This window comes from Pseudorca crassidens, chromosome 19 (assembly GCF_039906515.1).
Source record: "Pseudorca crassidens isolate mPseCra1 chromosome 19, mPseCra1.hap1, whole genome shotgun sequence".
NCBI lineage: Eukaryota > Metazoa > Chordata > Mammalia > Artiodactyla > Delphinidae > Pseudorca > Pseudorca crassidens.
The window spans coordinates 37372674-37399418 of record NC_090314.1 but is presented as its reverse complement, the minus strand read 5'-3'; the positions used below and the strand labels follow the sequence as shown (position 1 = coordinate 37399418).

The window sequence follows — 26745 nt, the reverse complement described above, 5'->3', positions numbered from 1 at the left end:
CTAACCTTCCTGACAAAACCATTATCCCCTTTCATAGGAGGGCAGTATGATGTGTATAACTGACTTCTTAAGTTTTGTCCATCATTTCAAGAATCTAAACCCAAAATCCCCAGAGAGATCTCACCTCCGCATTACGTATGAAAAAAAATGTCAAAGAGGTGGGAGTTTGTTCAGAAATCCCAAAGATGAATATAAATAATACCAGTGGTAGGAGCTCAATTTAGGGTAGGCAATATATTTATTAAATTTCTTGTTTCTCCAGCTGGTATGCAAGAAGTGATTTGTGTCACTTTGTCTTTACTCTTTAATTTCTTAGTGTGTTGAAAGGCCAGGTATATATATTCATAAATAAGTACTAAAAGAACACATTTGTACATATATAAAATACTTTAAGAATTCTAGCAATAGTGGTAATACAGAAGAGCTGTTAGATGTAGCAGCAGCAGTCACTGGGGGTAAATCTAGACTGTAGTGACACAGCTAGATCACTCCATATAGGTAGCTTTGGGCTTACATATTTCCCTTCTTTAAAAATACCACCATTGGGACTTCCCTGGTGGTCCAATGGTTAAGACTCTGTGCTTCCACCGCAGGGGACACGGGTTCGATCCCTTGTAGGGGAACTAAGATCCTGCATGCCATGCAATGTGGCCAAAAATAAATAAATAAAAAAAAATACCACCGTCATTATTACTCTTTTATTCTCGTAGACAACTCTTTTTTTTTTTTTTTTTTTTTTTTGCGGTACGCGGGCCTCTCACTGTTGTGGCCTCTCCTGTTGTGGAGCACAGGCTCCGGACGCGCAGGCTCAGCAGCCATGGCTCACGGGCCCAGCCGCTCCGCGGAATGTGGGATCCTCCCGGACCGGGGCACGAACCCGCATCCCCTGCATCGGCATGCGGACTCTCAACCACTGCACCACCAGGGAAGCCCCTGGTAGACAACTCTTTTAAGTTTCTTCCAGAACGAAAAACTTCACAAATTTTTTTCCAGTTTTTGTTGTGTTTTATTATCTCCCTTGGTCATTTGACACAGTAATTAATTGAGAAAACTGTGATCTTTGAAGGATGGAATCAAGAGTTTCCTAAAAAGAACAGCTAATATCACCTTTATGTTGGAACCATGTACTTCTGCAAGAAGGATTTGTTCTGATTTAAGTCCACAGAGATCGCTCAGCTGTTTTTTTAAACCTGTGTACTTTTCATCCATATTCAGTCTTAGTCCATACCGTACAGGGGTAGTACCATCCAACGTAATAACTAGTAAAGAGAAAAGATTTTTTTACCAGTAAAATTCAGGTTTCATTGAAAGCTTTACACTGTGTGTGTGTGTGTGTGTGTGTGAGAGAGAGACTTGGAAATAGCAAACATTTCAGTCTAGAATTTTAATTTTATATGTAAACACTACGACAGATGGTGCTTAAAGATAATCTTAAGTAAAATCATTATTTTTTGAATATTCATCTGATACAGAAGTGTGAGTGGCTTTGCAAGATTTTAAAGAGAGTTCCTGGCACATTTGAAACTGACAGAAGACTCAATGGGCACAAAAATGGACCCATATTCCAAGTCTTTCAAACCTCAAATCATGCCTGAAATTAGACTGTTAAATTGTAACATGCTCACAACACTGTAAACCAACTAACACCAATAAAATTAAAAAAAAAAATTATAACATGCTGACTACCAATCTTTATGAGAACGCATTACACACAAATGACTATACTTACAAATTCAGGCTGCTTGAATAAGGTAAAAGACAATGGAATTAAATAATTTTTCATAACTTTGCGACCCACCTGTTATTTCTAAGTGCATATAACTGTCCATCGGTAGTGGCAAAGACAAAAAATTGAAAGGGTCAAATCGGACACTTATATGCCCACATGTCTTGCATTTGACTTGGGACCTTAGCTGCCCATGGAACAAATCCACAACTATTGATCTATTTCTCCTCAGATGGTTGTCCCAGGCCTAGCAAGAAAAATGATTAGAGAAATTTTTTATCTCCCCAAATTCAAAGAAAATGGCTAAATATATTAGATCTAAATGTCAAGAATATAATCCTTAAAAAATAAAAGCTTCATGCCTACAAATTTACAAGTCAGATATGTAATTTAAAATATACTGTCTACTGAGATAGTAGAGAAATACATAAAATACTTCAAGAATTCTGGCAACAGTGGTAACACAGAAGAGCTGCCAAGTGTAGCAGCAGCACTCACTGGGGTAAATCTAGACTGTAGTGACATAGCCAGATCACTCCGCATCGGCAGCTTTGGGCTTACATATTTCCCTTCTTTAAAAATACCACCATCGGGACTTCCCTGGCGGTCCACAATAGAATGTGATTCTTTCTGCTCAATCTATAACGTATTAAATTCAGACGGAAAACCCTATTTTTTTCTTTCTTCTTACCATAGTAACAATGATGAGTTCTTTGTCCATTAAAAAGCGGATAAAATATGCCTATTGGTCACTGTACACATTACTTTAGCAATTATGGGGACTCCTAAATTTCTACTGAATGATTATTCCTACATCCTCTCCCCCAAATTTACGTTGAAGAGGAAACACTTTTCTATTTTTATTAAAGATGCTTTGTTTTAGGATTATTGCACAAGAAATAAGCAGAGAAACGTAAATTCCTTCGTTTTCGCAGTAAAATTCTGACCGCAGAATAGTTTAGTTATCATTAAGTTGTGCAACACGTATTTGTGGTCAGAATATTTTATCTATTGCTTACATTAGAAACTCAAAACTGACAAACCTCTGCAGCTACTTCCCAGTCTGGTCGGCCATCACTGTCCTTTAGTTCCACATATGGCTTCTCATGGACTCGGTTGAGATCTTCATGAAGACCATCCAAGAGAAAAGCCAGAAGTTCTTGGGAGTCTTGTTGCTGGAACCCATTAAACCTGGGAGCATATTTTGCTATGGTCCACTATAAATATAAGAGGAATCAAACTCATTATTTGCTATCTCATAAAGTTTAGAAAGAACATGCCCATAATTCTATCAGAGGCATTAGAAGAAGATACATAGTATAGTATTTAGTCTGTCTCTATTTCAGCAAACATATTTTGGATAATCATGAAATCTTTCTAATCTTAATCTCAAATGATGCTCCCTCCCCCAGCCCCAAAAAAGTATTATGGCCAATCCTATGTCCTGGTTTAGCATCATATAAGCAAACAGTTCTTAAGGTACATAGCTATTTAAGATACAAGATGGAAATATTAAAATGGCATTTGCTCACATTGGAAGATTCCCTTTTATAATGTTTTCTTTTACAGTTAGCTTTTCTGGTCTTGTTGTATCCTAGCTTTTATTATTAGAGGCAGAATAGCCTCATGTTCAACTGTGAGGACTTAGTAACTAGCTTGCAACCTTGGACAAGCTATTTGACTGCTATGAGTCTTAGTTTCCTGAGCCATAAAATGCGGATAATAATGTTGCTTTATACTGTAGGGCCATTTAGAAGATTAAATGAGTTAATACATAATTATTACAGTGGCTGGTAATCCTAACATCAACTAGAATTCACTGCATATGATATTAATGTCAAATTTGTATCCATTAAATTACATTCTTTCTGCTACTTTTTAAAATTCTACAGATAGAAGTAATTATCTTAGTAATGTTAAAAATGTATGGAGTATCATTAATTAGACTCAAGTCTACCTTGCAGTTAGAATACTGCTAATAGTGAAGGATTAAGAAAGAAAGGCTTACTGTATATACAAGTAAGATACCTGATAAATTAGTAAAATGAATGACATCCCAAATTTAGACTATACTTTTGATCTTTTTCTACCCAGTATGTCTATAGTAGTATTTTGCATATATGTGAAGAAGTAAAAGTATCTGACATCCAGTTTATGCCTTGTGAAGGACCAAAAAACATTACACTAAAACTAAAAAGCTAAATATAAATAACATGTAGAGAAAAATAATTACTTAAATAACTGCTTAGGACTTAAATACCTTTATATTATTTTAACATGCTTACCCGAAGCTTTAATGGGGCAACATTCTTCTGAGTTCCACTCCAAAGTTCCTGTACTAAATCCCCATAGCATTTAGCCATATGCCCCTTCATACCAATGGGATTTGTCCTAGAAGTTTGAGAGGAAAATTCATTGCCAAAGATTCTTATAAATCACAATCATGTGGACACAGAAATGCCTAGAGTCTGTTTCCTCACATCAAAATATCTTTTCAAAATAAGAGAAGTAGCATTTGGTCCTTACTTCATGCTTAATAGGGCAAATGAGATTAAGACTTTGCTCCCCCAGGGTGAAGAGAGAGGAGATTTAGGTAATATTGTGTTCATAGCAAAGTTATAAAAGTTAAGAGCCAATGACTCAAGGAAGATTACCTGTTGAGTTCATAAAGATGTCTCCCTGAGATAAAATACTGTGTCAGTGGCTGTGTGTTACTAACACACTGGATGCTTGAGTTCATGAAGCATGTGTTTCCCAGGTTACTCAGACCTGTGGCCCCCTTTTCTGTCGGAACTGGAACAAACAACATGAGAACGGAAGCCTAGCTGTAGCAAGATGTCATGACCAAACAGTTATTTGTATTCAATGCAATGATTTTTATAACTCTTCTAATCAATTAAATGGAGTTAATATTTCTCTATTGGGTCTTGCAATGCTAAGTAGAGGCTTTTTAATGGAGCATCATCGGCAATCATGATAATCTATGTTCATTTGTAATCTAGAAGCAGCAGTGATTCTCTTTAATTGTTATGATCGTTTTTTAGAGTTCAAACAATTCTCTCCTAGAATTATGTCTTTCAAAATATATAAATTATTTAATTGCATGGTTAGAAAGAAATTTGATGCTTCAGGAAAAAGAAAAATAAGAGGGGGCCTAATCGCTTTTGAGCTAGAAAGCTACAAGTCGTTAACACTTCAATAGTTGAGAGAAGGAAAAATAAAAGAATAATTTTAAGATTGTTTAAAAATAATACACTGTAGACTTACCCTTGTGTCTATCTATTTTACTACTGTTTGCTATAAAGGACATTTCTTCAGGCCAACTCATATCTTTGTTGCGAACTGGAAAAACAGACAGCAATGTGTTAATTTCTTATCTATTCAAATCACACCCACTAAATTGCTTCTGTTAAAAAAAAAAGTTCTTATTTCTAAATCAGAAACTGAAAAAAAAAATCAAGTTAATTTTAGTAATTGCCTCTGAAACCATTCCAATTCTTTACACTGGAGACTTTATTGGTTAGAATTAATTAGTAAGCTAATCTCTAAATTACATACATGAAGTAAAATTATACTCAACCATCTATAGAAGGAATTAAAGTTCTTAAACTTAATACATTGGAACTATTACAATGCTTTCTTAAATTGTGACAACTGCCAGAGTAATCTATTCATTTTAATACAAAGGCAGCTAGGAATGTTTCATGAATCTTCTTTTTTTTTTTTGGCGGTACGCGGGCCTCTCACTGTTGTGGCCTCTCCCGTTGTGGAGCACAGGCTCCGGACGCGCAGGCTCAGCGGCCATGGCTCACGGGCCCAGCCGCCCCGCGGCATGTGGGATCTTCCCGGACCGGGGCACGAACCCGTGTCCCCTGCATCGGCAGGCGGACTCTCAACCACTGCGCCACCAGGGAAGCCCTGTTTCATGAATCTTGATGAGAAAAGACACACTAAGTTTTCAATGATGTGTGCTTGCCAGTGTGTAAATCTATGCTTATGTTGGTGAATGACTAGTGTTGACTAATGAAAAGCCTGCACCACTAACTGTTGCAAGAAAGTCTCCTGACAAAGAGGCAGCTTGAAAATTTTAAGGAGCTATAAACTTATAACTGAATTCACTTGTTTTTACCCACTGTTTCCACCCTTTCCAGCCAATGAATGCAGACATGTTTTTCTCTTAAAGCAATATAAATAGTATTACATTACAGTAGGATTACATAAGGGTTTAATGGGTTTTCTTTACTATATAGAATATAGTGATCAAATACCAGTTGGAAAAACTATAAAATCAACTATCAGTGAGTAATTCAATCTTTAAATTCTTCCCCTAAAAATCTAATACAAATGCATGCTTCCATCTTGTACCTTCAATTACCAAGTGCTGCTCATCCTGGATTTTCAAATATTCCAATCTATGATCCTCATCATCCAGAAGAGTGAGGTAATTCTGTATATGGAGGAGGAAATGTTTTGTTAATTTAATTACTAAACATGAAACAAATATGGAAATAAAAATGAATGACAATTAAAAACATCCTTGTAGTTACATAACTCGTGACAGATATTTAGCATATTATAGTTATTCAGAAATGCTTATAATTTTGGTGGCAAAATGAGGGAAAGACAATGTATACTTTGTAAACACATACTTTATGTCTCTAAAAAAGTTATATAGGATTTGGGGGAGACCAGAAAAGACTCATCACATATCAAACCAGAATTCATTGAGATTTAGATTTTCTGAACAGCTGATAGAAAAGAAGTTTTTTTAGTATCTAGTATGAAATTCAGTAAATGTGCTTGTGGTCAAGATGGAACTTGATTATTTACTAGGAATTGAAAATGTAAAACCAAATGTCATGCAATAGAATTATACATTTTTGTTGATGCTCACCCTGTCTAAAGTGCTCAGAAAATTAATTCATTTAATTCTTACAACTATCCTAAGGGAAATACTATTATTTTCCCCATTTACTCATGAGAAAACTGTGACACAGAGTCAAGGGACTCGCCCTTGGTTATTCAACTAACAGGTGTGAGGGCCAAGATTTAATCCGTGGCAGTGTAGCTCCAGGACCTCTGCTCTTAACTTATTATACAACTGGTCACCTCTCAATGGTGACCAAAGGAAAATGTAAGAAAGAAGGAACTAGGGAATAAAGAACTGGTTAAAACTACTTATGATCCAATTTCAGAGTATTAATGGAAATATATTGCATGTGTTAGGAAGAATATATAAGCAATTAACAGCACTGCCTCTGAGGAGAATGGAAGATAGGGGTCAGAGGATGGAAAGGAAGAATTTTCACTACATACTTTTGTATTGTTTGAATTTTTTTAACATCTATATAAGTTACTTTAAGACAAATCAAAAATAAACTATTTGTTAAAAAGTGATATTTGCCGTTACTTTATAATAATAATCTTTACAAGATGGTACTGTCCATGACTGTTATTATGGGTTTCAGATGACAAATATCTATATGTATGCATCCAGTAATTTAAAAGTTGAAGTTTCCACTGCGATTCCGAGACATGGCTTTCAGAACAATTAGTGTAGATAAAAATAACCCATACTTATGAAACATGGATTTAACACTTAATCAGGACTTTCCTTGACTCCAACATGTCTCTTACCTCACTGTTGTATAGCCACAGGCGCATATCCTCCTCTTTGATGCGCAGCCTCTGAGATAGATATTCATGAATTTCCTTGATGGTCTGCATTCGACTAAAACAGCCTGTATAGGCTAAGACCCGCTTTAATGGTGCATTCGGAGAAGGTACATTTCCTATGGTCACAGTAGTCACAGTAAGGAAAAACGCAGATGTAAAAAAAAAAAAAAAAAAAAGCACCCCTCTCAGCAATGGGGACCATACTATTTTTGGACATGATGAGAAATGAGAGTTACAGATTTAATAATTTTATAAATTAAGACGCTTTAAGAGAAAGCTTTAAAATGAAGATAGGAGAACTAAGTGTCTTAGAGTAAGCCTTAACTTTGAAAGGAAGAACAACAAAATTAGAGGCCCAAATAATTGGCAGTATCTGGATCCCAAGAAGACTGGCAAATATCAACGGGCATCTGTATCTAGGCTGCCCTCAGCTGAGTCACACTCAATAGCAAAATCAAAACTCAGTGTAAGAATGGGGAAGATAAAATGGGGCTGGATTTGAATTCCACAGATAGATAATTGGATTTACCTGATCTACTTTCTTAAAATAAACTGTCTTTGAGTTACTAATCACATCACTCTCATTAAGTAGCCCAATTACCTAGCACACTGGTACAATTACACAAGAATTGTTACTTGTACTTAGAATTCTAAGTAGGCATAGATGTTACTTGGCCAAACAAAGCTTTAAAGTGAAGCCAAGAAACTTCCCATGACAAAAAAATTGCCCTATTGAAAGGTAGTAAGGGGGGAATCATATGGCCTGCCCACCCGAAAAGAGAAAAGCAGACATGACCTTGAATTCTTGAAGGGCTCAAGGTGGAAACAAAAAGAGGCAATAAGAGGAAAGAGTGAATACTGAAGGAAGAATATATCAAGTCTAACCACATATTTCAAAAGAAAAGGGTGATAAAATGACAAGAGATTATGGAAATCAAAAACAGGTTGCTAAAACAATATGCTAAACCCTGGGTAACTACTCAGCCAAAAATCTAGACAAAAGCTGTAGCTTAAAATGGTCATCTCTGCCTATGGGAGGTTATAGTTTACTGAGCAACCCAAAACTAAAATACACTTAACATATCAATATAATCCATGAAGGGTACAATTATACACTCGAGGTAGTTTTCCATCCATTCAATGGTGACTTAGCTTTTTTCCTCCCATTAAATGTGCTTTGAGTCTTTACCTACTAAACAGAGGAGAAAAGTACTGGCATCATCCACTTTTTCAGAGTTTCCAAGAATTAACTCACCTAAAATAAGCTGAAAAATCATCTAACAATGACTTCTTTTCTGTTGAAAAGGCTACAATTAAGTCATTGTTAACTGTGGCAAGGTTTGTATACCTGTCATTCCAAAAGGAATAAAAGAGCCTAGTAAACAGCTGTGATAAATTGAGTAATGAGAAAGATGAAAACCACGTTATGGAGAACAAACCCAACCATGATCAATTTTTAAACATCTAGCAAGGCAAATCATTTACTATCAGCAAGCAAAGGATAATCCCTAGAAGAAAACAAAAGAGCAAATTTCTCCAAAAACACATCAGAGGATTAGTTATAAGATTACAGCAAGAAAGCATATTTTTATAAACTTCAAAGTGATTAATGATTGATTTCACAACTAATTAGTAAGAAATAAAATTTCAAATTAAGAACAAATTTGGAGCATAATAACTACCCAGTTCTAGGATTCAGAAGCATTTGCAAGTGCAGTGTCCAAGTCAACTTCTATTGTCCTTAAGCCACATAAGAAATTTATTTGAATTCTAGACAGTTTTTGTAGCATAGCTCATTAAGCAGGCAGCCACTTATTATACATAATTTTGTGCTTTTGAATAGCACCAACAAATCTAGTGGAATTTACAGAAGCAGCAAAAATCTAGGATCAGCACAAGAGTTACAAAGAATACTTACTAAAAGCGCAACAACACATCTTGCCTCTCATGTTATCTTTCAAAGAGAATTGAAAAAGATATGTACTAAGGGTGACATGGGAGCAAGGCAAATACTATTATTATTCAATGGAAAATTAAATTAAGAGTGTTTCAGAGAGATTCTTATTTCACTGTTCCTTGATTTTAATGTGTTCCAAGACAAAGTTTGGTTAGGCAGAGGCCACTGCTTTGCTATAATTCTTACCAAACAGTATGTGTAAGAATCTCCATATATTATCTGAATACAACCTTTAATGAAGATATAAAACTACTCTATTACATTTCAAAGGAGGGATGATACTTTATAGGGTTGGTTTGGATTCAAAGGTAGTTCTTTCATATTAAGTTATATTAATTATAACATCATTCTGGCATTGTTAACACAGTGTGGGACTATGTGTAAATGGATGAACTCATTATTTTTGCTGAAGAAGAACTATTTCAAATATTTGCAAGGCAAAAGCATTGAGCAAGTCCAGGCCATCAATAAAATTTAACCTCATAGATCAGCTCGGTGCTTTGTGACCACCTAGAGGGGTGGGATAGGGACGGTGAGAGTGAGATGCAAGAGGGAGGAGATATGGGGATATGTATATGTACAGCTGATTCACTTTGTTAGAAAGCAGAAAGTAACACACCATTGTAAAGCAATTATACTCCAATAAAGATGTTAGAAAAATAAAATAAAATTTAACCTCACAGAGAAATCAAAAGGGAACTTTTTGCATGTATTACATTAAAACGAGAACTTATATGTCATTTTGATAGGCTTGATGTTTTTGAAAGAAAATGTGTCAATTTCATTTTCAAAAATGTATCTTTTCCTTTGTATTATCTGTCTGTTATAAAGGCTCCTTGGACCTAGTATGAGAAATGTATCATGTTTTGTTAAAAAAAAACAAAAAACAAACAAAAAAAGATGATATTGCCAAAGAAATTACTGCTTAGAAATTTGAGTGGAGTTGAAAAGACCAGTCATTGACTGGCAGACTCTAATTTAGGTCCAGCACATAATTTACAATGTCTTGTTCTCAAAGAAACAAAATAAATAAAATTTACTTCTACGTATTATCTTTGTATGTTTACAAGCCAAAAAAGGGAACAACATTTCTCAGTTAGCTGCTGAGATTTTGCCTCTACCCTATCTAGTTCTTGCGCATGACCGTAGATCTAAGCCCCACAAGTGATTTACTGATTCTGTATGAAAACGGATGAAAATGTGTATTAGTACAGTGGCACCAGACTATGAGCAAATTGGCTTTTATTTTTTTAAGGAAATGCATGGTATTCTTGCTGCATTCTTAAGTTACCTCTTGGTAAATGCTGAGGAAACATTCTCAGGCTCATCATACCCATATTCACCCAGATGTTAGACTGCTGTGTCCGAGTGGCAGGCTGCTGTCTCAGGAAGAGAAGATAGCGAGGAAATAATTCCAGCTCTGGGATTTCTGTCTTGCTATTCTTGATTACCTATTGTTTTAAAAGACATAAAGTGATCACTATAAAAGAAACAAAACTTGCCTTTTTTTTGGTTTTTTTTTGCGGTACGCGGGCCTCTCATTGTTGTGGCCTCTCCCGTTGTGGAGCACAGGCTCCGGACACGCAGGCTCAGCGGCCATGGCTCACGGGCCCAGCCGCTCCGCGGCATGTGGGATCTTCCCGGACCAGGGCACGAACCCATGTTCCCTGCATCGGCAGGCAGACTCTCAACCACTGCGTCACCAGGGAAGCCCAAAACTTGCCATTTTTAACCTAATTTCTTAGATTTATTTTTAAACTAAAATGTTCAATAGGTTCACTGCCTATATATCAGTTAGATTATAGAAATTCACAGGTTTAAATTACATGGGTTTAAAGACCCTCAGCCTCCTGCACCTTAGTCCATTTTCCAGGATTAGGATTCCTGGTGGGTATTTTCTCCCCTTTCATTTAAAAGCAAGTAACATCAAAATTAAGGGGAAAAAATCTTAAATATTATCTACAATTCTAGCACTCTCACACCATAACTCTTTTCACTTTTACATATTTCATACATATAAATGATGGTATTTTAAAGGACAAATTCTTAGGAATGGAGTTAATAAAAAAGTACGAAAGTATTCATGTCATTAACTACATAAGTCATAGTGACACCCAAAATGCAGCAGTATTCCCGGAAATGTATGAATGTATTACTTTCACAAAAACTTATCACTGGATATCATTTAAAGATACCCCATTTCTGGGCTTCCCTGGTGGTGCAGTGGTTAAGAACCTGCCTGCCAATGCAGGGGACACAGGTTCGAGCCTTGGTCCAGGAAGATCCCACATGCCGTGGAGCAACTAAGCCCATGTGCCACAACTACGGAGCCTACAAGCCACAACTACTGAACCCACGTGCCACAACTACTGAAGCCCACGCACCTAGAGCCCATGCTCCGCAACAAGAGAAGCCACCGCAATGAGAAGCCCATGCACCGCAACAAAGAGTAGCCCCTGCTCGCCACAACCAGAGAAAGCCCGTGTGCAGCAACCAAGACTCAATGCAACCAAAAATAAATAATAAAATTAAAAAACAAACAAAAAAAAATAAAAAACAAACCCCATTTCTTTAATACATATAAAAAATATTATAAATTTGCTTAAAATTTTATTTCTTGTATTTGTAGTGAGAACAAAAATGTTTCCACGTAAAAATTTACTATCTGTGTTTTATGTAACTGGACTGTTCATATATTTTTTGTCTATGATTAAAACAACTAAATTGGATGTACAAAACTGGAAGTCACACGGTTGAAACAGGATTTTTCAGTAATCTCTCTAATAACTTGCTTGCTAGCCCCAAAACACAGGAAAACGTATTACCAAAGTAGTGCTTTAAGAGTTTTAAGAGTAGCACCTTATCAATTTAGCATTCCAAAAGGATAGCAAGGTCAACAGTCAAACTCTTTAAAACATAAAATCTTACAGAACCTTTAATAGTCTCAAGTGATTGGGCTTTGTTTCATTTCCTTTTGCCTTAGTAACCAATATATTCTGCAACAGAGCATTTTTTAATATCAAGAGGGGGCAGTAAAGAGCCAGATAAAAACAATGTTACAAACCAAACCTTTAGGACTATTTCTTAAAATTATTCTACATGTTCTGATATGCTATAGTATGGTACTAGGAAAGCTCCACTTAGGAGCTTTTTCAACTCCTATTTAAAGCAGTAAAAGGAGCTCTCCCTGACACTGGAGGAAAACAAAGTCTGTCCACTTCTAGAGAGTCACTGATAGCTGCAAAGCCAACAGTAAAATTCTCTTATGATTTCAGTTTAACTGTGATTTTGGGAAAGATCAATAATTCTGCATCTATAGTCATCAGGCTACATAAAAAACATACTTTTGGCAGAATCTGAAATGACAAAGAAGTAATTTTTATAATCTGTAGCTTGCTTTCCAAGATAAGTGATTTTGTGAGCAAATTACAGATTAACAAATTCTTATACATACAGGCACAATCATACATAAATACATATTTATTTACATTTTAATTATTCTTGTATATGAACTTATTAACTTCAACCATAACCGGCAAACAATAGATGCAATTCCATTTACAGGAATTTACCTTAAAGAGATCATCACAATGTTTAGAAAGAGACTATTCACCAGAAAATTGTTTTTTTTTTTTTTTTTTTCAGTCGTGTGGTGCAGCACACAAGATCTTAGTTCCCCGACCAGGGATTGAACCTGTGCCCCCTGCATTGGGAGCACAGAGTCTCAACCACTGGACTGCCAGGGAAGTCCCAGAAAATTGCTTTAAACAATTAAGATCTAGAAGCAAACTAAAAGTCCATCAGTGGTGATTGGTTAATTGTGATTTATGTACATATGCATGTGTATGTAATAAATTAAGGAACACTATGCAATTATTAAAAATAATGGTATAGATCTAAATTTATTAGCTTAGAAAGATATCAATAGCATCTATCTTAGACTGAAAATAGCAGATCACAAGACATCAAGTATAATATGATTCAATTTCATTAAATTATCTATACATATTTGTATATGTATATGAATAGGCACAGAGGAATGTTTGGAAAGATGAAAACCAAAATGTTAATAGTAATTATCTCTTAAGTAGTAGGATATGGTAGATATGGTATGCTTTTTATTTTCTTCTTTATTTTTTCTATATTGCTTAATTTGTTATCATTGAGCTTGTACATGTGCAAATTAAATAAAGCTATTTTTTTAATGGTATGATTTATGTAAAAATGAAAGTATTTACTTTTAACCTTGCTGTAGCAAATATATTTAGTATTCTTTAACTTGAAACACCATATTCTAAATGTTTTTACAGCAATTTTTCCTGAATCAGGTTAAATTTATCTTATTTAGAGGTAAAAAAATATTATCAAGCCTGCAACTGAAGCTTTTATGTAGTAAAATTACTACTTATTAAACTAATATTTATCTGACATCAATGTTAAAAAACATGATCTTTTGTGAGGCTCCAAAAAAACTTGTTTAATAATTATAATGATGATGGTGATGATAGTAGCAACAGGCAAAATTTATTGACCATTTACTATAAATCAGGTGCTGTGCTAATCATATGTATTATTTACTTATCAAAACAACTATAATGAGGTAGATATTATTGTTATCACCATTTTACAGATGAGGAAACTAAGGTTTACAGATTAGCACTGGCAATCTGAATTCAGGCAGACTCCAAAACATCAAACTCACTCACTCATTCACTCACTCACTCGCTCACTCACTAACTCTATCTATCTATCTATCTATCTATCTATCTATCTATCTATCTATCTATCTACCTACCTACCTACCTATCCATCCAACACAATTATCACCATGATTCTCCTACAGACATAGAATATTAGATCCGCCTTTGTCAATGCAGGGGACATGGGTTCAATCCCTGGTCCAGGAAGATCCCACATGCCTCGGAGCAACTAAGCCTGTGTGCCACAACTATTGAGCCTGTGCTCTAGAGCCCATGAGCTACAACTACTGGGCCCACGCCCTGCAACTACTGAAGCCCGCGTCCCTAGAGCCCGTGCTCTGCAACAAGAGAAGCCACTGCAATGCGAAGCCCGCGCACCACAAAGAAGAGTAGCTCCTGCTCGCCGCAACTAAAGAAAGCCCACGTCCAGCAACGAAGACCCAACGCAGCCATAAACAAACAAACAAATAAATAAATTTATTTTTTTTAAAAAAAGAAGAATATTAGAGCAGGAAAGTCCCACCAGAAATTAAGTGATTAACTCAAGGACTATCCCACTTCCCAATAAATAAAGAATATAATATGTATGTAAATGTATCTATGTATATTCATATTTATATGTATCTACCTAGGAGTTCTGTTGACAAATACAGTAGAAATCTTTTGGAGTCAACAAACACAAACCCTAAATTCCTGATTGTGATTTAAACATAATTTTTAATAAACATAATTATTAATAACTCAAAATCATTATCAAAATTAAGAGTACGGACATATAGCAGACTTTTACTCTTTTTGGACATGACCTAAGTTACTATATCTTATTCATGGAAATCCTTTCTGGTATAAAAGCGTTCTTGGACATTATACAGGGAGAGTGTTTCTTGATACAGTAAAAGAGTCTTCTTATAAAGTATTTTACTGCGTCAGTAATGTGAAGAGTATTCAGGGCAATGAGTACTGCTGTTTACTGTATAAGCAGAACAAATAATGTTGAACAGTTAACTCACTAATATTTTGATATTACACACTCCAAGCCCTTTAAATTACTGTAGAGCATTTTACTTATGCTCTAAATGGCTCATTCTAGTAATGGCAACAATCAGAATTCACTAGTTTTGAATTCTTTTTATTATATGTTGTGATCTTTTATATGTTCCTCCTTCAAAAAGACAAACCACAAAAATCCACCAACAGCTACAAGATGAATCCAATCCCTAAGTGGATGCCTGTGTGGTTAATGGGAGTAACAGTTTTAGAAGTAACCTCTGTACCACTTCCTCTACATTCACTGAACTTTTTGGCACTGGCTCTCAGACTTCTGCTCCAGTCTGAGTTCTGCATTATCTTAATGGCTATGTTTATGTGGATGACTTATTTAATAGACTAGCCTCATAATTCCTTGACTCTATTTAGTCTAGTGACTATTTCCTCCACTCCATATAAGTCACCCACTCCCAAAGGAACATCATTGTATGGTTGGTACCTAATGTAGTGCTCAATAAATGTATGAGTAAATGAATGAATGAATATGAAAGAACCTAAAATTCATTCAGCTAATTTGAACAGGTACTGAATACTCTGCTACCATGGGTAAGAACTAATTTGTGGATAGTGAGGTTCACATAAAAAATTAATAGAAGACCCCATCTATAATTGCTCCTTATATAAGGCAATACTGGCTATACTTACAGGTCTAGGTAAGGCCAGGTTTGCTCCATACCAATGATAAAGTGCTCTCCATACAGGTTCTGGAACCATTTCATAATCTCTTCCATGAATCAGCTGTGGGGTTCGTTTTAATCGTCCTCCTTCTAGTGTTAATGATGTAGCCTTAGAAAGAATGGAATGTAAATGTTGATTTTTTTTTTTTTTGGCTGCACCTTGCAGCTTTCAGGATCTTAGTTCCCAGACCAGGGATGGAACCCGGGCCCACGGCAGTGAAAGTGTGCAGTCCTAACCACTGGACTGTCAGGGAATTCCCCCAAATTTTGATTTTTAAAATTGCAGTCTCTTGTGTTTTAACAAAACCTAGACACAGGAGAATAAATGCATCACTACTCAGTTTCATGTCACTAGAAAAAAATGAATTTTCTAAAAGATTTTTATTTTGAACTTTCAAAATAAACTAAGAAATGAAACTCAAGGCAAATCATTTGAAAAAAGTCACTGGAACATTTGGGAATAATAAAAGTTTTCACAGACTTCTTTCCAACAGTAAAAAATATTATTTTGAAAAAAAAAATTCACATACACGTGAAACTACATTTTTACAGTAGCTGTCCTAAGTAAGAAAAACATTTCTAAGGATCACTAAACTGCTTCTACACAAGTACTAAGTCATGAAATATTCTCACAGAAACATTTCCATCTACAACAGGTTAATAAAATGAATCACAGACATTTTCTATGTGCTAAAATCCGTAGAATGAAATTTATTAGCAACTTGAAAGAGATGTCAAATTACTTACCTTTACTGGTTCTTGAGTTACTAGTGGCTGGTTATCAATAGCCCCTGGTTTCTGAGGATTGAGGTGCAACAAAATATTCCCACTGGTTCCTAGTAAACACTGGTTGTTATTGTCAGAAGTGTTATGTTGTCGAGCAAAGCACATATCTGCCCCTGGTGTGGCAGAATACAGAAAGCCTGTAAGGAAAAAGAAGGTGGAATCTCTTTATTTTATTATACATAAATAGGCTTGAATATACAAACTCAATGTCCATGTATTAGGTTAATGCTATTATTCTGTGGTCAGGTCAGTACAGGGTTAGATTCTGATGAATTCTGTAGAAGATAGGAATTAGAGAGGTATTCCTTTCTGGACAATACCTAGTATAACACTAGGTAGAATAAAAGCTTTGAAAATTGTTACCAAATGAACGTTTGGCTAGACTCCTAGAATATCTAATAATTCACGAGAATTATATGTCCTCTTCCTTTCCTCTGATAGGAAAGGAAGAAATACAGTCAAGTAGCTGGGCTCTCACATATCTTCCCTTAATTCTTCTCTTCCACCTGCAAAGGTTCTTGGTAGATAATGGTGATAACAAGTCTCTAAACCAAAGGGAAGGAGCTAAAACAAGAACCCCAACAGAGAGTGCTGGGACGGAAGAAACTGTTCCCTAATAAATCTATTTGAAAGGAAGGCATGAATGTCACAATAGAAAAATACACACAGGAAAATGACTGATGATAACTTAGAGTTGTGAACCCCAGTGGTATCTTAAGGTATTTCAACTCTCAACCACATATTAATCTCAGGTAAACCTTCTAGCCATCATTTACTTTGAAACTTGTATCTGTGGTATGGCTCAGCATGTGTATAGCACAGATTATACAGAGTGAGCATATATCAAAAAGGATCTTAGGGAGGGTCAAGAAACAATCTTAGTGTGAAAGCTGATCAGAGAGAGCACTTCTAGGACTGCTAAGTGATCTCTGTAACGTCAGATGGTGAAAAAGAAGCAGTAGATTCTACAAAGAGTTTTGTAGAGAAAATGCTAACTCTGTCCAATTTGCCTTCTCCCTCCACAGAAAAGGAGAAAAAAAACTCAAAGATGAAACAACAACAGAATAAGGTTGAGAGTTCTGCCACTGTATCAGCAGAATAATAGGGATTCATTTGGGCCAAAATACACCAAAGCATCTTCCCCATAAGTGTAGAACCACTAAGTTTTATGTAGGTATCAACAATGGAAGGGGATTATGGGGAACATTATGAAGTCTTTCTAAATATTTTAACAAAATAACTCCCAAATTCCATCCTGAAATGTCTGTAGAATCTGATATGAGGGTGCATTTAATCCAATGAATGTATGCTTATGGTTAGAGAGAGTTCTGGAGATAAAAATTTAGATTTTATTATGTCTTCTCAAATTTAAATTTATTGACAAAATGATTTAATAACAATATGGAAAGATTGACTTAATCAATGAAAACTGTGAAAATATTTTCAAATTGAGAGATTAATGAGGTAGAATATAGAAGAGCTCCTCTTTGTAAAGATACTAATACATTCAAGAATCTATTAATTGACCATTTCATTCGAAACTTATTTCTGTGAATGGAAACCTGATGCCCCATATCCTACCAAGCACACTCTCTGAGTGTACCCCTTTAAGAAATGACCCTGCCTAAACCTCTTGGAAAACAAACTATGCTTACCACTGCCAGCAGTTTCCGAGGCTTCAGATGCAGTAGAAATGTTGTCTGAAAATTTCTCTTCTGTGGTGTTCACATAACTGGGGCTGCCTCCTCCGATTCTATCTTCACTCTGCTCTATAGGATGTACTGCTGTTCCAAATAAATATTTTCCTCCATTCAGAACAGATGACGGCTCAATTGCAACAGGGCTGGCATCCTAAAAATTATGAAGTCAGAAATTAAGAGGTAAAATTTAATAATCTGCCAATTATGCAGCCTTCAAAAATGAATCCGCAAATGGTCTATTGTTTCTAATCTTCCTGTGGTTGGCTACAGCCACTTAAAAACATTTTGATGGATAACTAAATTTTAATTTCTTCAAAGGGGAATAGTGTATATAAATAAAATTGGTAAGGCAGAATGGGAACAGACTGCAAGGGACTCTGTGCCACATAAAATAATTTAGACTTTATTCTGTTGAAAGTTGGAAATCATGGAAGGCTTTTATTGATACTAAAAAATTAAATAATATTTATTCTTTTTACTATTAAAGATTACATTGTTATTATAGAAAATATGGAAAAATATGAAGAAAATAAATATCACAAGTACTCAGATGCCATCATTTATTTTTTGTGACTGAAAACATATACATATATGTAAAAAATAAATGTGGAGAATACAGTTACAATTAAGGGCAGGGCACTGACTTCCCAGCTCTGTGACCTTTTACAATAAGTAAACTTATAAGCCTCAGCTCCTTCATGGGTAAAAACTAGGATAATATTAGTATTAATATCTACCTCAGAGTTTTATGCCTGGCATTTAGTAAATGTGAACTATCATTCTGGTTGTTGTTAGATATCACATTTTAAATACAGCATATTGCTAATTTTTCTTTCCCTTAACATTATATTGATAGGATTTTTCTGTGAGAGGCTTTTAAATAGGGGAATAACATAACCCAATTTTTGCTTTAAAAATAACTCTAGTGTGTAGAAAGGATTTGAGGCAGAAACTGAAAATTGAGACACAAATTAGAAGACTTCTATAATAATTCAGGCAAGAGATGATGAGGCACTAAACCATAAAAAGCTAGATCCATAAGTAAGGAGATAGAGAGAAGAGCATGGATTTAGGAGATAAAAAAAACCTTGACAACTAATTGTGTATGAAAGAGGGGCACAGATAATTCCAAGGTCGGACATGAGGTGCTGGCTTAGATGACTGGATGGGAGTTGACACCTTCATAAGATAAGGTGTATTGGTGACTGGAATCGTTTTGGGAATAACCTTATTTTGGGATATTCTGGTTTGAGATATGTGGACATTGAGTCTAGTGCTCAGGACAGAGAAAGAGACTAGATATAAAAATGTGAAGCTCTGGGAGGGAGGGAGACGCAAGAGGGAAGAGATATGGGAACATATGTATATGTATAACTGATTCACTTTGTTATAAAGCAGAAACTAACACACCATTGTAAAGCAATTATACCCCAATAAAGATGTTAAAAAAAAAAAAAAGAGATTCCAGGAAAAAAAAAAAAAATGTGAAGCTCAACAGACTTCTGGAAGGACAAGAAAATGGTGTATGTAGAATAAGGAGAGTACAGCATTTACAGGATAGGTAGCAGAAGAATCTGGGAAGGACACTGAGTCTGAATGACCAGAGAAAAATGAGGAGATGCAGAGTACCAGAAGCAGAGGCCGCTAGCATAGAACTATTCTCTACTAAGTTTACTTGTGGAAAAAAAACAAAAAAAAAAGAGAGAGAGCTAAGAATTGAGGAGAAGGTGGAGGGAAGGTGCTATGAGAATGTATATCTGTGAGTGTTTTAAAAAGATCAGGATAGGGCTTCCCTGGTGGCGCAGTGGTTGAGAATCTGCCTGCCAATGCGGGGGACACGGGTTCGAGCCCTGGTCTGGGAGGATCCCACATGCCACGGAGCAACTAGGCCCGGGAGCCACAATTACTGAGCCTGCGCGTCTGGAGCCTGTGCTCCGCAACAAGAGAGGCCGCGATAGTGAGAGGCCCGTGCACCGTGATGAAGAGTGGCCCCCATTTGCCGCAACTAGAGAAAGCCCTCGCACAGAAACGAAGACCCAACACAGCCATAAATAAATAAATACAAAATTTTAAAAAAAAAGATCAGGATATTTTTAAGTGAGAGGTAAAGAGAAAGACTAACGGGGCTAACCAGTAGAACAAGATCCCACAGGCATCTGAGAATGATAGACAGTAGCATGGGTAAAGGATCTTAAGTGGCATTCAATAAATAATGACATAAATTTTAGTAGATGAAACTGATCAATGGCTGTGGGTCTTGAAGGCACAGCTTATAAAGTAACTAGTTGAAACCCAAGAAAAACATCAAATTTAAAAGACAAACTCCAAGTCACAGCATAGCAACAGCATAATGGATGCTTTAGATTCTTTTAATGAAATTACAGCATCCCTAATTTTAGCCAAAACAAGGAGACATTGTGTCAATATTTTATTAGATTTTTTTCCCTCTTTGATCTGTAAGGCAGGGGAATATTATCAATTTGTAAATCCTTCAGAAGCCAGCTCTGAAGAAATCCCAGTGCCTTTAATCAAGAGTGGCAATAAGAATGAGAATGAAACCTAGATTTCTTTCTACATACCAATTAACTTTATTGGACTAAAAAATTTTTAATAGTCTTATTGTTAAAACTTCAAATAGTTCAGAAGCACACAGATTCACATTCTTTATTACAGATCCAAGTGTTACCATCTTCTATTAATTATTAACTTTCTTAAAATATGGGAAAGGTACCAGATTATTTTGGGTATTAAATAACCCTAGTTCACAATGAAAAAATTATTCCCTATTCAATTCTCTTTCAATCCTCTGATTACTTCAAGGACAGGGTCTCAGTTTGGTACTAATGTGCTAATCTAATGCTTGATCTGCTAATCTAATACTTGACAATTTCTATTTTTGACAGAGAACAGGTCTCAGTATCAGTCTTCAAAAGACAACACTACTTGGCTAGACTTTAATAATATATTTTATTTTCATTGATTTTATTTTGATCCTCTATTTCTGGAATGTGACACTGATTTTCTATTTAAGATAGTGATATAAAGTTTCCTTTTAAAATAAAATATATTTATGTAAAAATGATAAAGTTATTTATATAAACATACTAAGAAAATAATAGTATGGGAACTATATGGTAAAAAAATGGTGACCATAGTACACAAATGATAAAAACTGGGAGTCTACATTAAGTATGGATTTGGGGCCATCAATATTTTAAATTCAACTATCCACCAAAGAAGTCAAAATTGTATATGGACAATGGAACAACAGAATCACACTGACCTATGGCCTGTGAAGTAGGCCTGAGTAGTTAGTTTATATTATTAATATGTTTGGACTTCAGTTTGTAGACTTCATAGCAATTTATTAAAGATAATATTGATCTTCTCACAGCTTTTCTGATATTGAGTCCCTACCAACAAAATATATTCCATTTAAGTCAGATTTCAAAAGAAAATTTTCAGTAAACAAAAATGACTTATTTAAATTAATTCAAACTTTTTCTTCAATTATGCTTTCTGATTTATTTGGTCTGGAGTGGAGCATAGGCATTTCTTTTTTTTTTTTTTAAGCTTTCTATGTGATTTTGCTATGCAACCACTGCCCAAGTGAGGATTATAGTCTCCTACTTTTGTTTTCATAATGTGCTCCAAATGCTGAGTAGAGTAACTAATTCCTTAATGAATCTATTACTTGCTCTGGAACTTGCTTTTTAGAAAAGCAAGTTGGTAGCATCATATAGGTATTCATTTCTTTCCCCTTCAAATCTTTATCGAGGTTGGAGCATTTTATTACTGGCCACTAGTCACACAAAGTCTGATGGAGTTAATAATCCTATGAAAAATGTAGATAAACAGGAATCTTACTCACATATTTGACATATTCTTTCCACTGCTGCCACCACTGCATGGAGATGATAAACCAATTGTGTCCGGGTTGCAGACCATACCTGCTCTCTCGTTCTAACCATCCTCTGTACATACAAAAGAAATTCAGTACAACAAATGGTGTATAAAACATATGACCATGCACCTACAAATTATCATTAGAAATTTTTCAAAGGAAAAACATGAAACAGATATACTAGGGAGATGGCCACATTTTAAATTAGTGAAACACTGATAAGCCAATTTCTGGAGTCATAACACCACTATTAAGCCTCCAACTGATGTTTCAAATACAGCTTAAATGAGGAATAATTTAGTAACATACTAGTTACCTGAATTAAGTAAAGAACTCAATGATTTTGGTAAACTTACAGTCATGTGCAAACATCACCACAATCCAATTTTAGAACATTTCAGATACCCCCAAAAGATACTTTATGCCTATTTTTAGTCATTTTTTAGTCAAATTGCTGCCCTCAGCCACAAGATACCACTAGTCTATTTTCTATCTCTTATAAATTTCCTTTTTATGAACATTTTGCAATTTTTAAATGGGCAAGGAACTTAAATAAATGGAATGTTATCACATTGTCTTTTATATCTGGCCTCTTTTGCTTAGCATGTTTCTGAGGTTCATCTATGTTGGAGTACATATCACTAGTTTGTGCTTTTTTATTAATAATATTCCATAGGTATATTATTATATATATACATATATACACCATATTTTGTTTATCTATCTAACACCTGATAATTTGAAACTGGCCAGCTGTTTTCCAAAGTGGCTGCACCATTTAACATCCCCATCAGTTACTGTATGAGGGTTCTAGTTGCTCCACATTCTCACCAACACTTGTTATTGTCTGTCTTTTCTATCACAAATGTCCTAATGGGTGTGAAGTGGTGTCACACTGTGATTTTATTTTTAAGATTAATTTATTATTTATTTATTTTTATTGTAGTATAATTGCTTTACAATGTGTTAGTTTCTGCTGTACAATGAAGTGAATCAGCTATATGCATATCTATATCCCCTCCCTCTTGGACCTCCCTCCCATGCTCCCATCCCACCCATCTAGGTCATCACAGAGCACAGAGCTGAGCTCCCTGTGCTATACAGCAGGTTCCCACTAGCTATCTATTTTACACATGGTAGTGTATTTATGTCAAACTTCATCTCCCAGTTGGTTCCACTCTCCCCCCTTCCCCTGCTGTGTCCACATGTCCATTCTCTATGTCTATGTCTCTATTCCTGCCCTGCAAATAGGTTCATCTACCATTTTTCTAGATTCCACATATATACATGAATACATGACATTTGTTTTTCTCTTTCTAGCTTACTTCACTCTGTATGACAGCCTATAGGTCCAGCCACATCTCTACAAATGACCCAATTTCATCCCTTTTTCTGGCTGAGTAATATTCCATTGCATATATGTACCACATCTTCTTTATCCATTCATCTGTCATTGGTTGTTTCCATGTCCTGGCTATTGTAAACAGTGCTACAATGAACATTGTGGTACATGTGTCCTTTTGAATTATGGCTTTCTCAGGATATATGCCCAGTAGTGGGATTGCTGGGTCATATGGTAGCTCTATTTTTAGTTTTTTAAGGGACCTCCATACTGTTCTCCATAGTGGCTGAATCAATTTACATTCCCACCAACAGTGCAAAAGGGTTCCCTTTTTTCCACACCCTCTCCAGCATTTATTGTTTTGATGATGGCCATTCTGACCAGTGTGAAGTGATACCTCACTGTAGTTTTGATTTGCATTTCTCTAATAATTAGTGATGTTGAGAATCTTTTCGTGTGCCTCTTCATCTGTATGTCTTCTTTGGTAAAATGTCTATTTAGGTCTTCTGCCCATTTTTTAATAGGGTTGTTTGTTTTTTGGATATTGAGCTCCAATGAGCTGTTTGTATATTTTAGAGATTAATCCTTTGTTTATTGCTTCATTTGCAAATATTTTCTCCCATTCTGAGGGTTGTCTTTTCGTCTTGTTTATGGTTTCCTTTATTTATTTTTGGCTGCATCAGGTCTTAGTTATAGCACGTGGGATCTTTGTTGCAGTGCTCGGGCTTCTCTCTAGTTGTGGCCTGTGGGTTTTCTCTTCTCTAGTTGTGGCATGCAGGCTCTAAGGTGCATGGGCTCTGTAGTTGTGGTGAGTGGGCTCTGTAGTTGTGGCATGTGGGCTTAGTTGCCCCATGGCATGTGGGATCTTCGTTCCCTGACCAGGGATCGAACTCACGTCCTCTGCATTGTAAGGCTGATTCTTTACCACTGGACCACCAGGGAAGTCCCCACACTGTGATTTTTAAGACACTATTCTTATTGAGGAGAAATTCATATAACATAAGATGGTTGTTTGTTGCACATTTTAAATGTACTAAATGTACTAAATTGTATACTTAACAATCGTTTTTTTTTTTAACATCTTTATTGGAGTATAATTGCTTTACAATTGTGTGTTAGTTTCTACTGTGTAACAAAGTGAATCAGCTATACATATACATTTATCCCCATTTCTCCTCCCTCTTGCGTCTCCCTCCTACCCTCCCTATCCCACCCCTCTAGGTGGACACAAAGCACCGAGCTGATCTCCCTGTGACATTTGGCTGCTTCCCACTAGCTATCTATTTTACATTTGGTAGTGTACATATGTCCATGCCACTCTCTCAGTTCATCACAGCTTACCCTTCCCTCTCCCCATGTCCTCAAGTCCATTCTCTACATTTGCGTCTTTATTCCTGTCCTGCCCCTAGGTTCCTCAGAACCATTTTTTTTGGTTTAGATCCATATATATGTGTTAGCATACGGTATTTGTTTTTCTCTTTCTGACTCACTTCACTCTGTATGACAGTCTCTAGGTCCATCCACCTCATTACAAATAACTCAATTTAATTTCTTTTTATGGCTGAGTAATATTCCATTGTATACGTGTGCCACATCTTCTTTATCCATTCATCTGTCAATGGACACTTAGGTTGCTTCCATGTCCTGGCTATTGTAAATAGTGCTGCAATGAACATTGTGGTACATGACTTTTTTTTTTTTTTTTTGCGGTACGCGGGCCTCTCACTGTTGTGGCCTCTCCTGTTGCAGAGCACAGGCTCTGGACGGGCAGGCTCAGCGGCCATGGCTCACGGGCCCAGCCGCTCCGCGGCATGTGGGATCTTCCCGGACTGGGGCACGAACCCGTGTCCCTTGCATCGGCAGGCGGACTCTCAACCACTGCGCCACCAGGGAAGCCCCATGACTCTTTTTGAATTATGGTTTTCTTAAGGTATATGCCCAGTAGTGGGATTGCTAGGTCATATGGTAGTTCTATTTTTAGTTTTTTAAGGAACCTCCATACTGTTCTCCATAGTGGCTGTATCAATTTACATTCCCACCAACAGTGCTACAATTGTTAATTTTATGCTATGTGAACTTCTCCAAAACATTTTCATACATCCCAACTAAGCAGTTATTTTCTATTACCCTCTTCCCCCAGCCCTTGACAATCACCAATCTGCTTTCTGTACCAATAGATTACCTATTCTGGATATTTCATATATTTCATATAAATCAGGGGGCCCCAACCCCCAGGCCGTGGACCAGTATTGGTCCATGGCCTGTTAGGAACCGGCCACACAGCAGGAGGTGAGTGGCGGGTAAGCGAGCAATGCTTCATCTGCCGCTCCCCATCGCTCGCATTACCATCTGAACCATCACTCACATTACTGCCTGAAGCACTCTCCCCCCACCCCACCCCCCGAGTCTGTGCAAAAATTGTCTTCCACGAAACCAGCCCCTGGTGCCGAAAAGGTTGGGGACCACGGATATAAATGGAATCATATAATATGTGACCTATTGTGTCTGGCTTCTTCATTTGTGAGGTTCATCCATGATGTAGCATGTATGAGTACATCATTCCTTTTTATGGCTAATATTTCATGGCATAGATATACATTTTGTTTATTCATTCATCTACTGGTTGATATTTGGGCTGTTTCCACCTTATGGCTATTGTGAATAGTGCTGATACAAACATTTGGCTACAAGTATTTGAGTGTCTATTTTCAATTGTTTTAGGTATATACCTAGAAGTGGAATTGCTCGATTATGTGGTAATTCCACATTGAAGAAGTACCAACTTATCTTCTAAAGCAGCTACACCATTTTACAATTCTACCAGTGATGCAATGAGGATCCCAAATTCTCCACATCATCAAAAAATTTATTTTCCATTTTAAAAATTAAAAATACCCTAGTAGGTGCAAAGTGGAATTTCATGTGGTTTTGAACTGCAAAATTTCCTTAATGACTAATGTTTTTGAGCATCTTTTCAACTGCTGGATAACCACTTGTATATCAACTCTGAAGAAATGTGTATTCAAGTCCCTTGCCCATTTTAAAATTGAGTTACCTTTTGGTTGGTGAGCTGTAGGAGTTCTTTAAATATTCTACTTACTTGACCCTTGTCAGATCTATGATTTACAAATATTATGTCTCATTCTGTAGGCTTTCTTTTCACTTTCTTGACAATGCCCTTTGAAGAACAGTTTTTTAATTTTGATGAAGCCAAATTTATCCATTTTTTT

The 26745-nt window shown here is 36.1% G+C and overlaps 1 protein-coding gene across 2 annotated transcripts in view; it reads right to left on the bottom strand.

Moving 5' to 3' along the window:
- The window catches only part of USP32 (ubiquitin specific peptidase 32), a 197982-nt gene that overhangs the window by 25408 nt on the left and 145829 nt on the right, over nucleotides 1–26745 (bottom strand). The window contains exons 12-24 of one of the 2 annotated variants that reach the window (XM_067714913.1): nucleotides 22141–22243; nucleotides 18225–18420; nucleotides 16531–16706; nucleotides 15752–15892; nucleotides 10651–10810; nucleotides 7364–7518; nucleotides 6092–6173; nucleotides 4994–5068; nucleotides 4381–4519; nucleotides 4012–4117; nucleotides 2770–2943; nucleotides 1799–1973; nucleotides 1108–1259 (exon numbers count right to left, since the gene is read on the bottom strand). In XM_067714913.1, the coding sequence (XP_067571014.1) occupies nucleotides 1108–1259; nucleotides 1799–1973; nucleotides 2770–2943; nucleotides 4012–4117; nucleotides 4381–4519; nucleotides 4994–5068; nucleotides 6092–6173; nucleotides 7364–7518; nucleotides 10651–10810; nucleotides 15752–15892; nucleotides 16531–16706; nucleotides 18225–18420; nucleotides 22141–22243 (1834 nt within the window). The remainder of the gene's footprint in view (nucleotides 1–1107; nucleotides 1260–1798; nucleotides 1974–2769; nucleotides 2944–4011; nucleotides 4118–4380; nucleotides 4520–4993; nucleotides 5069–6091; nucleotides 6174–7363; nucleotides 7519–10650; nucleotides 10811–15751; nucleotides 15893–16530; nucleotides 16707–18224; nucleotides 18421–22140; nucleotides 22244–26745) is intronic. The other variant, XM_067714914.1, reaches the window with a different exon arrangement.